The sequence below is a fragment of the Ambystoma mexicanum genome, chromosome 10 (genome assembly GCF_040938575.1).
Source record: "Ambystoma mexicanum isolate Mex_15411 chromosome 10, UKY_AmexF1_1, whole genome shotgun sequence".
Classification (NCBI taxonomy): domain Eukaryota; kingdom Metazoa; phylum Chordata; class Amphibia; order Caudata; family Ambystomatidae; genus Ambystoma; species Ambystoma mexicanum.
Genome location: NC_090932.1, coordinates 1,703,736,874 through 1,703,756,342, shown reverse-complemented (window position 1 = coordinate 1,703,756,342; position 19,469 = coordinate 1,703,736,874). Strand labels below are relative to the sequence as shown.

General features: G+C 50.0%; 1 protein-coding gene across 1 annotated transcript in view; it reads left to right on the top strand.

Moving 5' to 3' along the window:
* LOC138492751 (transmembrane protein 132D-like) overlaps positions 1 to 19,469 on the top strand; it is a 4,310,707-nt gene that overhangs the window by 1,861,725 nt on the left and 2,429,513 nt on the right. Inside the window, exon 3 of the mRNA XM_069620132.1 lies at positions 9,307 to 9,453. Coding sequence (XP_069476233.1) covers positions 9,307 to 9,453 — 147 coding nt within the window. The remainder of the gene's footprint in view (positions 1 to 9,306; positions 9,454 to 19,469) is intronic.

Here is a 19,469-nt window from a genome sequence, read left to right as displayed (position 1 = left end):
GCCGTCCTACACTCCATTACCTTCACTACGCGATGTCTGAGACTAGCCAGTCAATCAAATAGCAACATACAGCAAGCCGTCAATGGCAAAACCTAATAAAAGAATCTGTGCAAGTTTACACGAGTCGACGGAATATAAATAACCTAATCTCCGCTTACAAAACATGGAAAGCACATTACAAAATGCCTTACCTCAAATAAGCTACCGTCTGCTGGTACCGTTTCTGCGCCAACAAGTCAAAACACGATCGATCCCGTGATGCGAAATAAGAATGAAAAAAAAAAGCACCTCATCGTCACGTGCCTCACAATCACGTGACCCATATTGGTCACGTGTACAACAAGGAAGTCATAGGCACCGTAGTGATGGATTCCGAGCAAACTAAATCTCCCGTAATGGTACCACAAAACAAAGCAATATATTACTAATCATACGCTCGATCCATCACTAAGGGTGCATTAGATGAACAAATAGCTATTTATTATCACTGTTAATTCCTAAAAAAACCTGTACTTATATTTAGTAATACCATTCAGGTTATAATATAAACTCATCCATTCAATGTCCCCAATATTCACCAAGATATGAAATCGGACATTGGGTGAGAAAATATTACAAATTACGGAGTACTATCTCCGATATGCCGAATTAGCATCTATCCAATGGGATGACTATTACACTGAGTATGAATGCTTTGCAATAAGTGAGTTGGTGAAAATTCCAAAACTCATATGTCGATTTGTGCCCATGATGCACAAATGAGCAAGATACAGTGAAGGACAATAAAAAAGATTATGTTTGCACAGGGATGCAGCACATGTGCACGCACGATTCACTAGACTCTAGCAATGTCACTTAACTAATCTAGTACATCAAGTTGCTGATACCACCTTTGCCCATCTACAAAAAGACATGTATTTCCGTGTCACTGTTTAGTCCAAAAGAAGTACAACGTAACTTACATATAGTTCGTGCTTCCAGTTGTCGTAACAGTAAAAGACGGTCCCCCCCTCTGGGGTGAGATCTTGCTTGCATAAGACCAATGAACCTGATATCGCTAACACTTGCCATTTGATGGGATTCCTGCCAGTGAGTTGAGAGAGGTAGTTTGGAGTCACATTTAGTCAAACTGGCAAGATGTTCCCGAATGCAAATTCGCAATTCCCTGATGGTAGAACCCACATAGACTCTGCCACAAATACAAAGGATCGCATATACCACAAATTTTGTTTTACAATTGATAAAATCACGAATTTTAATTGATAATCCATTGTGGCATGTGAAGGTATCAGACTGGATACAACATTTACAGAAATTGCAAGAGCCACATTTGAAAAAACCTTTTGGCTTAGGCGGTAACCAGGAGATCGAATCTACATCATTTGTTGGGGAGGCTAAAAAAGATGGGCACAGTTGCCGTTTAAGTGTATGATTACGCGTGAAGATAAACCTGGGTTTGTCCGCTATGTAGGGCACAATATCAGAATCAAGTTGCAGCAAATACCAATGTTTGGACAGTAATCTGTGTAGCACATGTACATTTTGTACATATTTATTAATAATGCATACATCCGAGAAGCCAGTTGGCTTAGGCCTCTCATGATCAGACAACATTTCCGCTCGTGGTATATTACTGACTCATTGAACACCATCTTGAATACAACACTTAGAATAGCCTCTCCTTTTAAACCTTTCTTGAATCTGTGCCACTTCTTCAGTGAAATGTAACATATCACTGCAGTTCCCGCGAGCTCTATAAAACTCAAAATGGTATATTCTCTATAACTGATCTTTTATGACTACTTTTGGAGTGCAAAATTGAGTTAACAGCAGTGGGTTTACAGAAAGTATGTGTATGAATTTGATGGTTAGAAATACTGATGACAAGGTCCAAAAATTCAATTCTATCAGAGCTGACATGTCCCACAAATTCAATCCCGAAAGTGTTTTGATTCGGGTAATCTGTGAACTCATTAAAGGTATCTGCAGAGCCATTCCAAATTAATAAAACACTGTCAATATACCTCTTGCATATTATGATATAATCTTGGAATGTATGTAAGTTATAAATATAAAGGTGTTCAAAATATCCCATGAAAAGGTTTGCCAATGAGGGGGCATACTTAGCCCCCAAATCCACTCCTCTGGTTTGCACATAGTAAAAGCCATTGAAAAGAAATTGGTTGTGTTGTAGCGTGAAGGACAAGAAATCCTTAATCATGGAAATGTGGTCTGCATAAGAAGCCGAATGATTCCTGAAGGAGAAATCAATAGTATCAAGTGCTAATTTGTGTTGAATTGCAGTGTATAATGATTTCACATCATAGGTGGCTAACAGGAAATTGTCAGACTACTTGATCGAAGACAGAATCTGCAAAGTATGAGTGGTGTCTCGCAAGTAGGCAGGCAGTGTGGTAACCAGATTTTTAATAGCGGTATCGATATATTGTGAGAGCCCTTCTGTGGCCCATCCCAAACCGCTTAAAATCGGTCCCACTTGTGGTAATCCTTCATATTCTTTATGAATCTGGGCAGGAAATACATGGTCGGCATGACTGGAGATGTAGATTGCAAGTACCGTTTCTCATTGTCTGAAATTAAACCACGTGAGTGCCATTTTTGAATAAGGTTTGATAAATTTGAGATCATTTGCACAGTAGGATTCTCAGGCAAATGTTGATAACAACCTGGGGTGGTAAGATTGGCATTGGCCATCTTAATATAATCAACCCTATCAAGTATAACGATATTGCCGCCTTTATCGGCTTCCTTGATAACTATGCTCGAATCCAAAATGAGTGAATTTAAGGCTAACAATTCTGCTTTCGAAAGATTGTTATATCGTTGCCATCCCTGCTTAGGGTTATCAATAAGATGGTATAGATCATGCATAACTGCCTGGTAAAATGTATCTATTACACTCTCATGATGTGATGCCGGTACAAATTTAGATACCTTCTTATGCCCCTTCAGTTTGAGATCCAATTGTTGTATACCCAGTTCCAATTGTAATTTTCCTTTCTGATACCCAGATACCTCTGACAAAGACAAAAGTAATGCTGTATCTTCTATATCTGATAGCGTGAGCTGACTGGGGGAACTGGGAATGCTCTTACGAGTATATTGCTTTACTTGTGTATGAGAAGAAATTGTAAGTTTCAACTTCCTGATAAATTTGAACAGGTCAATTTGAAAGTCAATAAGATCTGGTTGACGACTTGGTGCGAAAGACAAACCTTTACTCAAAAGTGACAACTCTGCTGGGGTGAGAATTTTGGAAGACAGATTGTGTACTAAGTTTTCAGAATCGATTTGGCTTGTAGATTCCTGAGACTGGCCCTCGTATGGCGTTTGTTTGTGTTGTGCCCTGTATCTGGCTCTGGATCCCCTTACTCTTCTTCCTCGGACGATGTAATGGGTGTTGCAGTAGCTCGTCCTAAAGGGACGGTAAATCTAAAAAGTTTGTTAGTGGGCACATAATTCGAAAAATTGCCTTTCTTATACCTTTTAATTTCAGCTAAGAAACCTCTTCTACGATGCGTTGAAGCAGCGGTAGGGTTGTCTCCCATTGCACCCTCTGTTATGTCCCGCGGTTCTTCCTCAGAATCAACGTCTGAGGAGACTGAACTACCAGTAGGTGTTTTAACATGTGGACCTATATTGTCTTTATCATACTTGGCTTGGAATGTATATACCCGGTCATTATTATAATCTCTCTCATCCTGAAATTTCCTTCAAAATTTTCAAATTTTAATCTCGTCCTGGTAATCTTTCAGAATATTATGCATAGTGTGGTAATTCTTTTCTTTGACTGTCGTGGGATTGTTCATTGCTTCAATTTCTTTATGTAAGACTTCAATTTGATTGGAAACTCTTTCATGTTCCCGTTCTGCATGCGTTATCAAAAATTGCAACATTTCCTCTGAGCTCAATGTGAGGTTCTCTTCCCACTCTCGGGCAAGGTCCTAATCCGCATCATTAGTACAACCAGGGAATATGAGTATTCTCAGTCCCCTGGGTATCATATTGTGCTCTAGATAATTTGCTAATGAGACTTTTTCCCAATACTTGTTTGTTTCCCACTTGGCCAATCTCTCAAGTTTAACAAATTTATTAGCAAGAGTCTCTGGTTGTGAACTACTACCAGTAAAGGCGTTGCCTGGGGTGCCTTTGGGGGAGAACAAAGCCATCCTATCTCTTTCCCGGTTGGCTAAATATTCAGCCATCTGAAGAAACTCCTAATAATACAACTTTGAAAATGTGCTCAGCGAATGCCCCAACTGGCATGAAAGGAAAGTGAGAAACAGTATGGTTGAGGTTGCCAGAAAATGGAAGCGCTTGACTATTATATTTTAAGCGATAGACACTTACACAGATGCATAATGTTTCAGGAAAAATGTGATTGTCTCGAATGTGCCTTATTCATTTTTCAAAACGTCTCTTGTTGGCACAATTTCAGGACAATGGCGGCAAAAACCTAAAAAATCACCAGAGGCAATTTCGAGATATTTGCGCCCCAAAACCATGGTCTTTGACGATCTATAGAAAACTCAAAGTAAAAAACACCTTTTGTTAAACATGGTGTTTCATTATGAAAAGGTTTATTAAACTTCACAAACAATGTTGTGAGTGCTTGAATCCGGCCGGATCAACTGCAAGCCAATTTCAGTGAACTTTGATGGTCAATTGTTTCAGAGCAACATGTGTTTTCATTGTCCGATGCAATTGATCAGGCAGACTTCTCTGTAGGGGTAGGGCCAAGACCCTATACTCTACACATTTCATGTAGTTCATATAGAACGGAGGTCTTCCAATTCAGAGCTGCTGTGAGGTCGAGATATAACAACTCTAAGTGGACACTGTGTAAGGATGGACTGGAACGTGTCTCGAACTTTATACAGTTGGGGTTCTATCTATTTAAACCCTATAATAAAAGTGAACTTCTATCTTATTATAAGTCAAACAGGACTGCATTGGACACTCAACTGCGCAGTTAAACAAGAGACATGTTACCTAATTCATGGAATTTTTTGCACAGTGCCAAGTGACATGTTACTGGTGCAGAGTGGCTTTGCACTGCCAGCACACACCCTGATTCATGGAACAGTGCAGTGTCTTTTTGCTGTGCAAAGTCACTTTGCACTGCAAAAATACACTTTGCACTGCTCCACCCTGATTCCTGGAACAGTGAAACATGTAATGTTGCTGTGCACAGTGAGTTTGCACTGCAAAAAGACACTTTGCACTGTTCCACAAATCAGTATGTTTGTTGGCAGTGCAAAGTAACTTTGCACCAGTAACAAATCACTTTGCACTGTGCAAAATATTCCATGAATCAGGCCCACGGCCTCTTTTCACTAATACCTGTCATAGAGTTTGATAAGAGGAAGGCCATGCCTGTGGGTGCTCACGGCGAGGGATCCTTGCTACTGAGTGACCTGCACTGAGTGACTGCTCCTGCCGAGGGGGCTGCTTCAGGTGAACAGTAATGAAACTCTCAATGGGGGTCCCAGCGGCAGTCCTCGGGTATGAGCTGGGTCAGCTTTACATGAAAGTAGGTGTATTTTGGAAACACCTGACTGCGCTCTGCTCTCTAAAACAATGTTAACAGCAGAAAACACAAGGTGCTGTGAACTAAAGCAGCAAATGGTTAAACAAATCTGCCTTTAGCGTAATATGTGGGTGTCGGATTGCAATGACATTATGAAAAGATATGTAACCATTGAGTCCATTGGTCTATTCCCAACCAAATCCACACAGAAACTTTGGGAAATGGACTGGGTCCAAACCCTGGACGGAGTTATGAAATACTGCCCATATGTGGGAGTCCTCCTTGATGTAAGAGCCTACCTGAATCAATATCCAAGTGCATTCTGGGGTTTCCGATTACTGAACCCCGATGCTAAACCTCATGCCGACTAGGGACATTTTGGGGGGCAAGGGCAATTGTGCTGCGGGAACCGAGGATATGTCGATGTTGTAACATCCAGGGGCAATTCGAAACCTTGGGTCATGTAATATTGCACTGGCAGCCTACAGGTGATCAGCGGCTTAGTACTTTAAACACCTCTTAGAAAGTTATAGGAACCGGTTAGGACTATATTATGAATTCAAACGGTCCCAATGACTGCATTTTTTGACGGAAGTATTAGTAAAAAGCCCCCAACCACTAATCAGTGATGTATTGGTAGAGTGTTGTTCAACACATGCTTACCACTTTGACTCTGTAGTTTTAAAATATTTTTTTATATTACAGTTCACTTACTGATTTTTTTAATTGTGAAAATTAATTTGAATACCTTTTATATCCAAAATCGACTACTGTAACGCCCTCTACCTTGGGACTAGCCAAAGAAATCTGGACAAACTCCAGGTCACACAAAACAACGCCATAAGGGCAGCACTCAACTTACCTAGACGGAATCACATCTCCAATATTAGACGCAACATCCAGTGGTTACCTATCTCGCACCGCATATCACTGAAATCACTTGTGCTCACACACAAGGCACAGAACAATGCAGCTCCTGCCTACTTAGTATCACGCTTCTCGCAACACACAACCACTAGACCCTTTAGAGCCGCCCAGGTGCACACACTGGATATCCCCAGATTCAAACTGCGTTCGGCAGGAGGGTCGAGTTTTCCGGTCCTTGCTGCTAAGCTCTGGAACTCACTTCCCAATGCCCTAAGGAACATTCCGCAATGCCACGCATTCAAAGCCAAAGCTAAACTTTGGTTACGGGAACAAGACAGCTTGTAACTTATAACTGCACACAGCTCGTACCCATATTCTGTAACCTCCGGGTACTGCTACTTTGTTGTTACTATCTATGTTACTTGCATCTGTAATGGTATACTGTATCACCCTGTCTGTAACCTGAAACGTCCTCTCTGTAACTTGCTACTGCCTACCAAACATGCGCCCGCAAGCCTTTGGGCAAGGAGCGCAATACAAATGAATAAAATACAAAATAAATACAAATACAAATTTATATATTTCTTATTCGGGCCAATACTGTTGTGACGTGTTGGGGTAATTGTATGCCTCAATGCATGCAGTAGATTAATGTGCAACACAATTAAGCAATAGCAGAGGTGTTGCTGGGGGGAGGGGCTCCGGGGACTATAGCCCCAGGCATTTTGGTTGCAGCCCGGATAGAAGTTCAGGGGCTCAAAGCAAAAGGCTGGCTATCCCCGAGTCCTGACAGTCCCGTCATTAGCATAGCCCCGGATCGTCTCCAGACCTAGCAACACCCCTGATCAATAGATACTTGCACTGACCTCTGACCCTAAGGTTCACCAACCCTGTGTAGAGAGTATTTGGTCATGAAGACATCATGAACAGTGCCCGCATGACACTCTTACTGTGTAAGGACGTATCGGCACATAGAACTGGTCAGGAAGCAGGATCCACACTACCTTGGATACTTCTAGATGAAATACACATTTTGCTTCATCATTAGTTTGTGTTGTGAGCGCAGGTGATGGCAATATTTCTGAATTCAATGATTGCTAAATGACGGGGGCCGCTGACGACATCCACTTGACGTCCCCCTGTACAGGCACTTTAGAGGGGCCGGTTATCAGAAAATCCAGGATTTCTTATGAAATGCCACTGCACCTGTGAAGTCGTGCTTTTGCGGTAAGCATCTTTCCCATCTGACAAATGAGCTAAAAACTTTTTGGGGAGCAATTGATGAGATGCGCTACTAAAGAAGTAGTAACGCATTTTACCACTTGCACTAGAAAAAGTGGCACCCCAATTTACAAAGGGCCTCTGAATGAGCCCCCAAAATGAGGTCCTTCAGATGCGCTCTTTCACCCTTTGCACATTTGCACAAATCATGGGTGTTTCTGCACATTTAAAAGCACACCGCAAATTAGCGGTTGCTAATGCTGGCATCCACATGCATGAGTCTTGAACACATTTCTGTTGCAAGGTCTGACTTTGCACTACCTTCAAGTTAAAAGCTACAGACAGCCACAATGATTTCTACATGTATGGAAAGGGATATTTCAGCTTTTAAACTAGCACCCCCAGCAGCCAATTGCAAAGGTCTGCCAGAGTGGTTCACTCTCAGGACTAGAGGTCGTTGTACATCTCTGGAGTACAGCATAATCTGGACACATGCAGTTTTCAAATTGACTTGAATCAGTACAAATAATGAGAAGACTGCAAAGACAATGTCAGCATTTCATGAAAATGAAATGCTTACATAAAAGGACACATTCCAGAGGAAGTACCAGAATTACGTGATTTCCCTGCTGGTACCGTCATGGGTTATTCAGAGGAAGCATGACATGCTCAATATCCCTGTGTCTGTGGAGTGGGAGTGGTGATGTGGATCTGTGGAGTGGGAGCAGTGATGTGAATCTGTGGAGTGGGAGCAGTGATGTGAATCTGTGGAGTGGGAGCAGTGATGTGAATCTATGGTGTGGAGGCAGTGATGTGAATCTGTGGAGTGGGGGTGGTAATGTGAATCTATGGTGTGGAGGCAGTGATGTGAATCTGTGGAGTGGGGGTGGTGATGTGAATCTGTGGAGTGGAAGTGGTGATGTGAATCTGTGGAGTGGGGGTGGTGATGTGTATCTATGGTGTGGAGGCAGTGATGTGAATCTGTGGAGTGGGGGTGGTGATGTGAATCTGTGGAGTGGGGGTGGTGATGTGAATCTGTGGAGTGGGAGTGGTGATGTGAATCTGTGGAGTGGGGGTGGTGATGTGAATCTGTGGAGTGGGGGTGGTGATGTGAATCTATGGTGTGGAGGCAGTGATGTGAATCTGTGGAGTGGGGGTGGTAATGTGAATCTATGGTGTGGAGGCAGTGATGTGAATCTGTGGAGTGGGGGTGGTGATGTGAATCTATGGTGTGGAGGCAGTGATGTGAATCTGTGGAGTGGGGGTGGTGATGTGAATCTGTAGAGTGGGAGTGGTGATGTGAATCTGTGGAGTGGGGGTGGTGATGTGAATCTTTGGAGTGGGGCAGTGATGTGAATCTGTGGAGTGTGAGCGGTGATGTGCATGGCACTTCAGACCAGTCACCCTGTTGTTAGTGCATGCACGTTGTGCAATGTTTCCTAAAAGAAACGGCCGTCTATGGTGACTACCAGAAAGCATTGCTTAAATAATCTGGTTTTCTTCACTCCGGGACCCGGGATTGGGATGTTTAGTTTGTGGAGGTAACACTCTTCCACAATGTGTGTCTCCAAGTGCCATTTCATCACATCAATCGTCAAAGTGCCCCCTGATATGACCACTCGTGCCGTGATGTTCGATACATTTTCGATATGTTTGTCTCCCTGCAGGGCAAAGGTGAATAAAGGTGTGACTCTCCACGGTGCTCGAGCCAGCGACCCTTCCGGGTGGGAGGTCAGGGAGAATGTGGATTTTGAGGGCAAATACTCCCCAGGTGCCTTCGTCTGCCAGAGAAAGACGGAAGTCTCTGAAAGCAGGTAGGAGTCCTTAATGGCTAACATTGTATCCGACTCAGGAAGCGTTGATGTATCTCTCTGTAGGTGTGACTTATACTGTCGTCTAACACAATTGTGTGCATGCCACCATCAGTGCTGTGCAACCCTGGGAGATGTCACTGGTTGCGCCGCGAGAATCTGTGCAGGTGACTACATGACTGAATGCAAGGGTCCTGTGTATGTCTCTGCTGTCTCCTCGGTTGGTGCACACTCAACACAAGAGCAAGCCTGTCTCCAGGGAGGTGCACACTCAACACAAGAGCAAGCCTGTCTCCAGGGCGGGGCACACTCAACACAAGAGCGAGCCTGTCTCCAGGGAGGTGCACACTCAACACAAGAGCAAGCCTGTCTCCAGGGAGGTGCACACTCAACACAAGAGCAACCCTGTCTCCAGGGGGGTGCACACTCAACACAAGAGCAAGCATGTCTCCTGGGCGGGGCACACTCAACACAAGAGTGAGCCTGTCTCCAGAGAGGTGCGCACTCAACACAAGAGCAAGCCTGTCTCCAGGGAGGTGCACACTCAACACAAGAGCGAGCCTGTCTCCAGGGAGTTGCACACTCAACACAAGAGCAAGCCTATCTCCAGGGCGGGGCACACTCAACACAAGAGCAAGCCGGTGGTGCACACTCAACACAAGAGCATGCCTGTCTCCAGGGTGGGGCACACTCAATATAAAAGCAAGCCTTTCACCAGGGCTGGTAAGCACTGAACAAAACAGAAAACATGTCTCCACGGCTGGTGTACACTTATAACAAGCACAATCCTGTCTCTGGGGTTGGTGCACAGGCAACCCAAGAGCACGCTTGGATGCAAGACTGGTGCACACTCAACACAAGAGCAAGCCTGTCTCCAGGGCGGTGCACACTCAACACAGGAGCGTGCCTGTCTCCAGGGAGGTGCACACTCAACACAAGAGCAAGCCTGTCTCCAGGGAGGTGCACACTCAACACACAAAAGCAAACCTGTCTCCAGGGTGGTGCACACTCAACATAAGTACAATCTTTTCACCAGGGCTGGTAAGCACTGAACACAACAGAAAGATTGTCTCCACGGCTGGTATACACTTATAAGAAGCACAAGCCTGTCTCTAGGGTTGGTGCACACTGAACACAAGAGCAAGCCTGTCTCCAGGGCGGTGCAGACTCAACACAAGAGCGAGCCTGTCTCCAGGGAGGTGCACACTCAACACAAGAGCAAGCCTGTCTCCAGGGACTGAGAAACGCTCAACACCAGAGCAAGCTTGTCCCGGGACTGAGAAACGCTCAACACCAGAGCAAGCTTGCATCCTGGGCTTCAATACATTTCAGTTTCTTCTCCTGAAGTCTTAGGTTCAGAGGCTGTTTTTTCCACAGTGTGGAGCTCATTCTGGAAAGCAATGGGCCTGAGATGTATTGCCCATGTTTACTGTGAGTCGGCTTTGGTGGGGACTCCATGCACGATGCACAGTGCATGAAGTCCCCACTCTTTGGGAACCAATGCGCCCGATCAGAGTGGTCCTCAGTCTCCACCATGAGACTCAGCTGCATTAGGCCATGAATCCTCCATACTGGTTTCTTCTGTGTTAGGTGAAGTTAGCCGTTTCTACGGGAGCCCAGCGTCCACACCATTTCAATGGTCACTTAGGACAACCAATCCAAGCACACCTCCCTCCCTCCGGGCAGAAGTGTTGAAGGGAAAATAAGGCTGTCCATTGATGGTATCTCATGAAAGGGCTTATTTGTGGCACTAGGCATGAATATGGTAAAGGTTTTGCTTTTCTTCCTTACCTTTTCTACTGGAGTTTGGCACATTCAAAGACAGCGGCTTTATGAAGCTCAGAATTTGGACTTCCATTTTTGATCCTACTGGGCGCAAAACTGGGGACATGTTGCTCTGGAACAGGGGTGCACAACTGATTTTGACAGAAGGCAGAAAGTACCTTACATGATGGCTATAGTGAGCCGAAAAGTAAATGTGGGCGGGGCAGTAGGCATGGCGTGGTAGGAGGCTTTTTCAACCCCCAATTTGTATTGTACACATGGAAAAAGAATACGTTTTATCATGTATTTCTATTTAGTTATTGCATATCGTCTGTTTAATTAAAATATATATATTTTATTGACCCTAGATTGGACATTCCGTTAGTTTGGACTGCTATAGTTTGCTGTTTGGGTTGCCCAAGAGGAGTATGGCCTTCGTTGAGTCAGGTTTCCTCAAAAAGCAAAGGATGTACATCTCCTAACTGTGTCTGTTTTAGCTTTATTATTGGGTTCACTCTTGGAGTGCAACACTATGCCCCATGGCTCCCACAACCCAACCAAACATTATGCCCCATGGCTCCCACCCCCAACCAAACACTATGCCCCCTGTCCCTCACCCCCAACCAAACACTATGCCCCATAACTCCCTCAACCCCCAACCAAACTCTATGCCCCATAGCCCCCACCCCTCAACCAAACACAATGCCCCATGGCCCCCTCACCCCCAACCAAACACTATGTCCCATGGCTCCCTCAACCCCCAACCAAACACTATGCCCCATGGCTTCCTCAACCCCCAACAAACACTATGCCCCATAGCTCCCTCAACCCCCAACCAAACACTATGCCCCATGGCCCCACCCCTCAACCAAACACGATGCCCCATGGCCCCCTCACCCCCAACCAAACACTATGCCCCATGGCTCCCTCAACCCCCAACCAAACATTATGTCCCATGGCACCCTCAACGCCCAACCAAACCCTATGCCCCATGGCCCCCACCCCCAACTAAACACTATGCCCCATGGCCCCCTCACCCCCAACCAAACACTATGCCCCATGGCAGCCTCACCCCTAACCAAACACTATGCCCCATGGCCCCCACCCCTCAACCAAACACTATGCCCCATTGCCCCCTCACCCCAACCAAATACTATGCCCCACGGCTCCCTCAACCCCCAACCAAACACTATGCCCGATGGCCCCACCCCTCAACCAAACACTATGCCCCATGGGTCCCTCAACCCCAACCAAACACTATGGCCCATGGCCCCCTCACACCCAACCAAACACTATGCCCCATGGCTCCCACCCCCAACCAAACACTATGCCCCATGGACCCCTCACTCCAAACCAAACACTATGCCCCATGGCTCCCACCCCCAACCAAACACTATGCCCCATGGCTCCGACCCCCAACCAAACACTATGCCCCATGGCCCCCTCACCCCCAACCAAACACTATGCCCCATGGCCCCCTCACCCTCAACCAAACACTATGCCCCATGGCTCCCACCCCCAACCAAACACTATGCCCCATGGCCCCCTCACCCCCAACCAAACACTATGCCCCATGGCTCCCACCCCCAACAAAACAATATGCACCATGGCCCCCTCACCTCCAACCAAACACTATGCTCCATGGCCCCCTCACCCCCAACCAAACACTATGCCCCATGGCTCCCACCCCCAACCAAACACTATGCGCCATGGCCCCCTCACCCCCAAGCAAACACTATGCCCCATGGCTCCCACCCCCAACCAAACACTATGCCCCATGGCCCCCTCACCCACAACCAAACACTATGCCCCATGGCTCCCACCCCCAACCAAGCCCTATGCCCCATGGCCCCCTCACCCCCAACCAAACACTATGCCCCATGGCCCCCTCACCCCCAACAAAACATTATGTCCATGGCTCCCACAACCCCCAACCAAACACTATGTCCCATAGCCCTCACCCCCAACCAAACACTATGCCCCATGGCCCCCTCACCCCCAACCAAACACTATGCTCCATGGCCCCCTCACCCCCAACCAAACACTATGCCCCATGGTCCCCTCACCCCCAACCAAACACTATGCCCCATGGCTCCCACCCCAACAAAACACTATGCCACATGGCCCCCTCACCCCCAACCAAATACTATGCCCCATGTCCCTCACCCTCAACAAAACACTATGCCCCATGGCTCCCACCCCCAACCAAACACTATGCCCCATGGCTCCCAACTCCCAACCAAACACTATGCCCCATGGCTCCCTCACCCCCAACCAAACACTATGCCCCATGGCTCCCACCGCCAACCAAACACTATGTCCCATGTCCCTCACGCCCAACCAAACACTATGGCATATGGCTCCCACCCCCAACCAAACACTATTCCCCATGGCTCCCTCATCCCCAACCAAACACTATGCCCCATGTCCTTCACCCCAACCAAACACTATGCCCCATGGCTCCCACCCCCAACCAAACACTATGCCCCATGGCTCCCACCGCCAACCAAACACTATGCCCCATGACCCCCACCCCAACCAAACACTATGCCCCATGGCACCCACCCCTCAACGAAACACTATGCCCCATGGCCCCGATCCCTCAAGCAAACACTATGCCCCATGTCCCTCACCCCCAACCAAACACTATGCCCTATGGCTCCCACCCCCAACCAAACACTATGCCCCATGGCCCCCACCCCCAACCAAACACTATGCCCCATGGCACCCACCCCTCAACCAAACACTATCCCCCATGTCCCTCACCCCCAACCAAACAATATGCCCCATGGCACCCACTCCCAACCAAACACTATGCCCCATGGCTCCCACACCCAACCCAACACTGTGCCCCATGGCTCCCACCCCTCAAGCAAACACTATGCCCCATGGCCCCCACCCCCAACCAAACACTATGCCCCATGTCCCTCACCCCAAACCAAACACTATGCCCCATGGATTCCACCCCTCCACCAAACACTAAGCCCCATGGCCCCACCCCTCAAGCAAACACTATGCCCCATGGCTCCCACTCCCAACCAAACACTATACCCATGGCTCCCACCCCCAACCAAACACTATGCCCCATGGCTCCCACTCCCAACCAAACACAATGCTCCATGGCCCCCTCACCCCCAACCAAACACTATGCCCCATGGCTCCCACCCCCAAACAAACACTATGCCCCATGGACCCCTCACTCCAAACGAAAAACTAATCCCCATGGCTCCCACCCCCAACCAAACACTATGCCCCATGGCTCCGACCCCCAACCAAACACTATGCCCCATGGCCCCCTCACCCCCGACCAAACACTATGCCCCATGGCCCCCTCACCCCCAACCAAACACTATGCCCCATGGCTCCCACCCCCAACCAAACACTATGCCCCATGGCTCCCACTCCCAACCAAACACTATGCTCCATGGTCCCCTCACCCCCAACCAAACACTATGCCCCATGGCTCCCACCCCCAACCAAACACTATGCCCCATGGACCCCTCACTCCAAACGAAACACTATGCCCCATGGCTCCTACCCCCAACCAAACACTATGCCCCTTGGCTCCGACCTCCAACCAAACACTATGCCCCATGGCCCCCTCACCCCCAAGCAAACACTATGCCCCATGGCCCCCTCACCCCCAACCAAACACTATGCCCCATGGCTCCCACCCCCAACCAAACACTATGCCCCATGGCCCCCTCACCCCCAACCAAACACTATGCCCCATGGCTCCCACCCCCAACAAAACAATATGCCCCATGGCCCCCTAACCTCCAACCAAACACTATGCTCCATGGCCCCCTCACCCCCAACCAAACACTATGCCCCATGGCTCCCACCCCCAACCAAACATTATGCGCCATGGCCCCCTCACCCCCAAGCAAACACTATGCCCCATGGCTCCCACCCCCAACCAAACACTATGCCCCATGGCCCCCTCACCCACAACCAAACACTATGCCCCATGGCTCCCACCCCCAACCAAACCCTATGCCCCATGGCCCCCTCACCCCCAACCAAACACTATGCCCCATGGCCCCCTCACCCCCAACAAAACACTATGTCCATGGCTCCCTCAACCCCCAACCAAACACTATGCCCCATAGCCCTCACCCCCAACCAAACACTATGCCCCATGGCCCCCTCACCCCCAACCAAACACTATGCCCCATGGCCCCCTCACCTCCAACCAAACACTATGCCCCATGGTCCCCTCACCCCCAACCAAACACTATGCCCCATGGCTCCCACCCCAACAAAACACAATGCCCCATGGTCCCCTCACCCCCAACCAAACACTATGCCCCATGTCCCTCACCCCCAACAAAACACTATGCCCCATGGCTCCCACCCCCAACCAAACACTATGCGCCATGGCCCCCTCACCGCCAAGCAAACACTATGCCCCATGGCTCCCACCCCCAACCAAACACTATGCCCCATGGCCCCCTCACCCACAACCAAACACTATGCCCCATGGCTCCCACGCCCAACCAAACCCTATGCCCCATGGCCCCCTCACCCCCAACCAAACACTATGCCCCATGGCCCCCTCACCCCCAACAAAACACTATGTCCATGGCTCCCTCAACCCCCAACCAAACACTATGCCCCATGGCCCCCACGCCCAACCAAACCCTATGCCCCATGGCCCCCTCACCCCCAACCAAACACTATGCCCCATGGCCCCCTCACCCCCAACAAAACACTATGTCCATGGCTCCCTCAACCCCCAACCAAACACTATGCCCCATGGCCCCCTCACCCACAACCAAACACTATGCCCCATGGCTCCCACCCCCAACCAAGCCCTATGCCCCATGGCCCCCTCACCCCCAACCAAACACTATGCCCCATGGCCCCCTCACCCCCAACAAAACACTATGTCCATGGCTCCCACAACCCCCAACCAAACACTATGCCCCATGGCCCCCTCACCCCCAACCAAACACTATGCCCCATGGCCCCCTCACCCCCAACCAAACACTATGCCCCATGGTCCCCTCACCCCCAACCAAATACTATGCCCCATGTCCCTCACCCTCAACAAAACACTATGCCCCATGGCTCCCACCCCCAACCAAACACTATGCCCCATGGCTCCCACCCCCAACCAAACACTATGCCCCATGGCTCCCTCACCCCCAACCAAACACTATGCCCCATGGCTCCCACCGCCAACCAAACACTATGTCCCATGTCCCTCACCCCCAACCAAACACTATGGCATATGGCTCCCACCCCCAACCAAACACTATTCCCCATGGCTCCCTCATCCCCAACCAAACACTATGCCCCATGTCCTTCACCCCAACCAAACACTATGCCCCATGGCTCCCACCCCCAACCAAACACTATGCCCCATGGCTCCCACCGCCAACCAAACACTATACCCCATGACCCCCACCCCAACCAAACACTATGCCCCATGGCACCCACCCCTCAACGAAACACTATGCCCCATGGCCCTGATCCCTCAAGCAAACACTATGCCCCATGTCCCTCACCCCCAACCAAACACTATGCCCTATGGCTCCCACCCCCAACCAAACACTATGCCCCATGGCCCCCAACCCCAACCAAACACTATGCCCCATGGCACCCACCCCTCAACCAAACACTATCCCCCATGTCCCTCACCCCCAACCAAACAATATGCCCCATGGCTCCCACTCCCAACCAAACACTATGCCCCATGGCTCCCACACCCAACCAAACACTATGCCCCATGGCTCCCACCCCTCAAGCAAACACTATGCCCCATGGCCCCCACCCCCAACCAAACACTATGCCCCATGTCCCTCACCCCCAACCAAACACTATGCCCCATGGATCCCACCCCTCCACCAAACACTAAGCCCCATGGCCCCACCCCTCAAGCAAACACTATGCCCCATGGCTCCCACTCCCAACCAAACACTATGCCCCATGGCTCCCACCCCCAACCAAACACTATGCCCCATGGCTCCCACTCCCAACCAAACACAATGCTCCATGGCCCCCTTACCCCCAATCAAACACTATGCCCCATGGCTCCCACCCCCAACCAAACACTATGCCCCATGGACCCCTCACTCCAAACGAAACACTAATCCCCATGGCTCCCACCCCCAACCAAACACTATGCCCCATGGCTCCGACCCCCAACCAAACACTATGCCCCATGGCCACCTCACCCCCGACCAAACACTATGCCCCATGGCCCCCTCACCCCAACCAAACACTATGCCCCATGGCTCCCACCCCCAACCAAACACTATGCCCCATGGCTCCCACTCCCAACCAAACACTATGCTCCATGGCCCCCTCACCCCCAACCAAACACTATGCCCCATGGCTCCCACCCCCAACCAAACACTATGCCCCATGGACCCCTCACTCCAAACGAAACACTATGCCCCATGGCTCCCACCCCCAACCAAACACTATGCCCCATGGCTCCGACCTCCAACCAAACACTATGCCCCATGGCCCCCTCACCCCCAAGCAAACACTATGCCCCATGGCCCCCTCACCCCCAACCAAACACTATGCCCCATGGCTCCCACCCCCAACCAAACACTATGCCCCATGGCCCCCTCACCCCCAACCAAACACTATGCCCCATGGCTCCCACCCCCAACAAAACAATATGCCCCATGGCCCCCTAACCTCCAACCAAACACTATGCTCCATGGCCCCCTCACCCCTAACCAAACACTATGCCCCATGGCTCCCACCCCCAACCAAACATTATGCGCCATGGCCCCCTCACCCCCAAGCAAACACTATGCCCCATGGCTCCCACCCCCAACCAAACACTATGCCCCATGGCCCCCTCACCCACAACCAAACACTATGCCCCATGACTCCCACCCCCAACCAAACCCTATGCCCCATGGCCCCCTCACCCCCAACCAAACACTATGCCCCATGGCCCCCTCACCCCCAACAAAACACTATGTCCATGGCTCCCTCAACCCCCAACCAAACACTATGCCCCATAGCCCTCACCCCCAACCAAACACTATGCCCCATGGCCCCCTCACCCCCAATCAAACACTATGCCCCATGGCCCCCTCACCTCCAACCAAACACTATGCCCCATGGTCCCCTCACCCCCAACCAAACACTATGCCCCATGGCTCCCACCCAAACAAAACACAATGCCCCATGGTCCCCTCACCCCCAACCAAACACTATGCCCCATGTCCCTCACCCCCAACAAAACACTATGCCCCATGGCTCCCACCCCCAACCAAACACTATGCGCCATGGCCCCCTCACCCCCAAGCAAACACTATGCCCCATGTCTCCCACCCCCAACCAAACACTATGCCCCATGTCCCCCTCACCCACAACCAAACACTATGCCCCATGGCTCCCACCCCCAACCAAACCCTATGACCCATGGCCCCCTCACCCCCAACCAAACACTATGCCCCATGGCCCCCTCACCCCCTACAAAACACTATGTCCATGGCTCCCTCAACCCCCAACCAAACACTATGCCCCATAGCCCTCACCCCCAACCAAACACTATGCCCCATGGCCCCCTCACCCCCAACCAAAGACTATGCCCCATGGCCCCCTCACCCCCAACCAAACACTATGCCCCATGGTCCCCTCACCCCCAACCAAACACTATGCCCCATGGCTCCCATCCCAACAAAACACTATGCCCCATGGCCCCCTCACCCCCAACCAAACACTATGCCCCATGGCTCCCACCCCCAACCAAACACTATGCCCCAAGGCTCCCACCGCCAACCAAACACTATGTCCCATGTCCCTCACCCCCAACCAAACACTATGCCCCATGGCTCCCACCCCCAACCAAACACTATTCCCCATGGCTCCCTCACCCCCAACCAAACACTATGCCGCATGACCTTCACCCCAACCAAACACTATGCCCCATGGCTCCCACCCCCAACCAAACACTATGCCCCATGGCTCCCACCCCCAACCAAACACTATGCCCCATGACCCCCACCCCAACCAAACACTATGCCCCATGGCACCCACCCCTCAACGAAACACTATGCCCCATGGCCCCCATCCCTCAAGCAAACACTATGCCCCATGTCCATCACCCCCAACCAAACACTATGCCCCATGGCTCCCACCCACAACCAAACACTATGCCCCATGGCCCCCACCCCCATCCAAACACTATGCCCCATGGCACCCACCCCTCAACCAAACACTATCCCCCATGTCCCTCACCCCCAACCAAACACTATGCCCCATGGCTCCCACCCCCAACC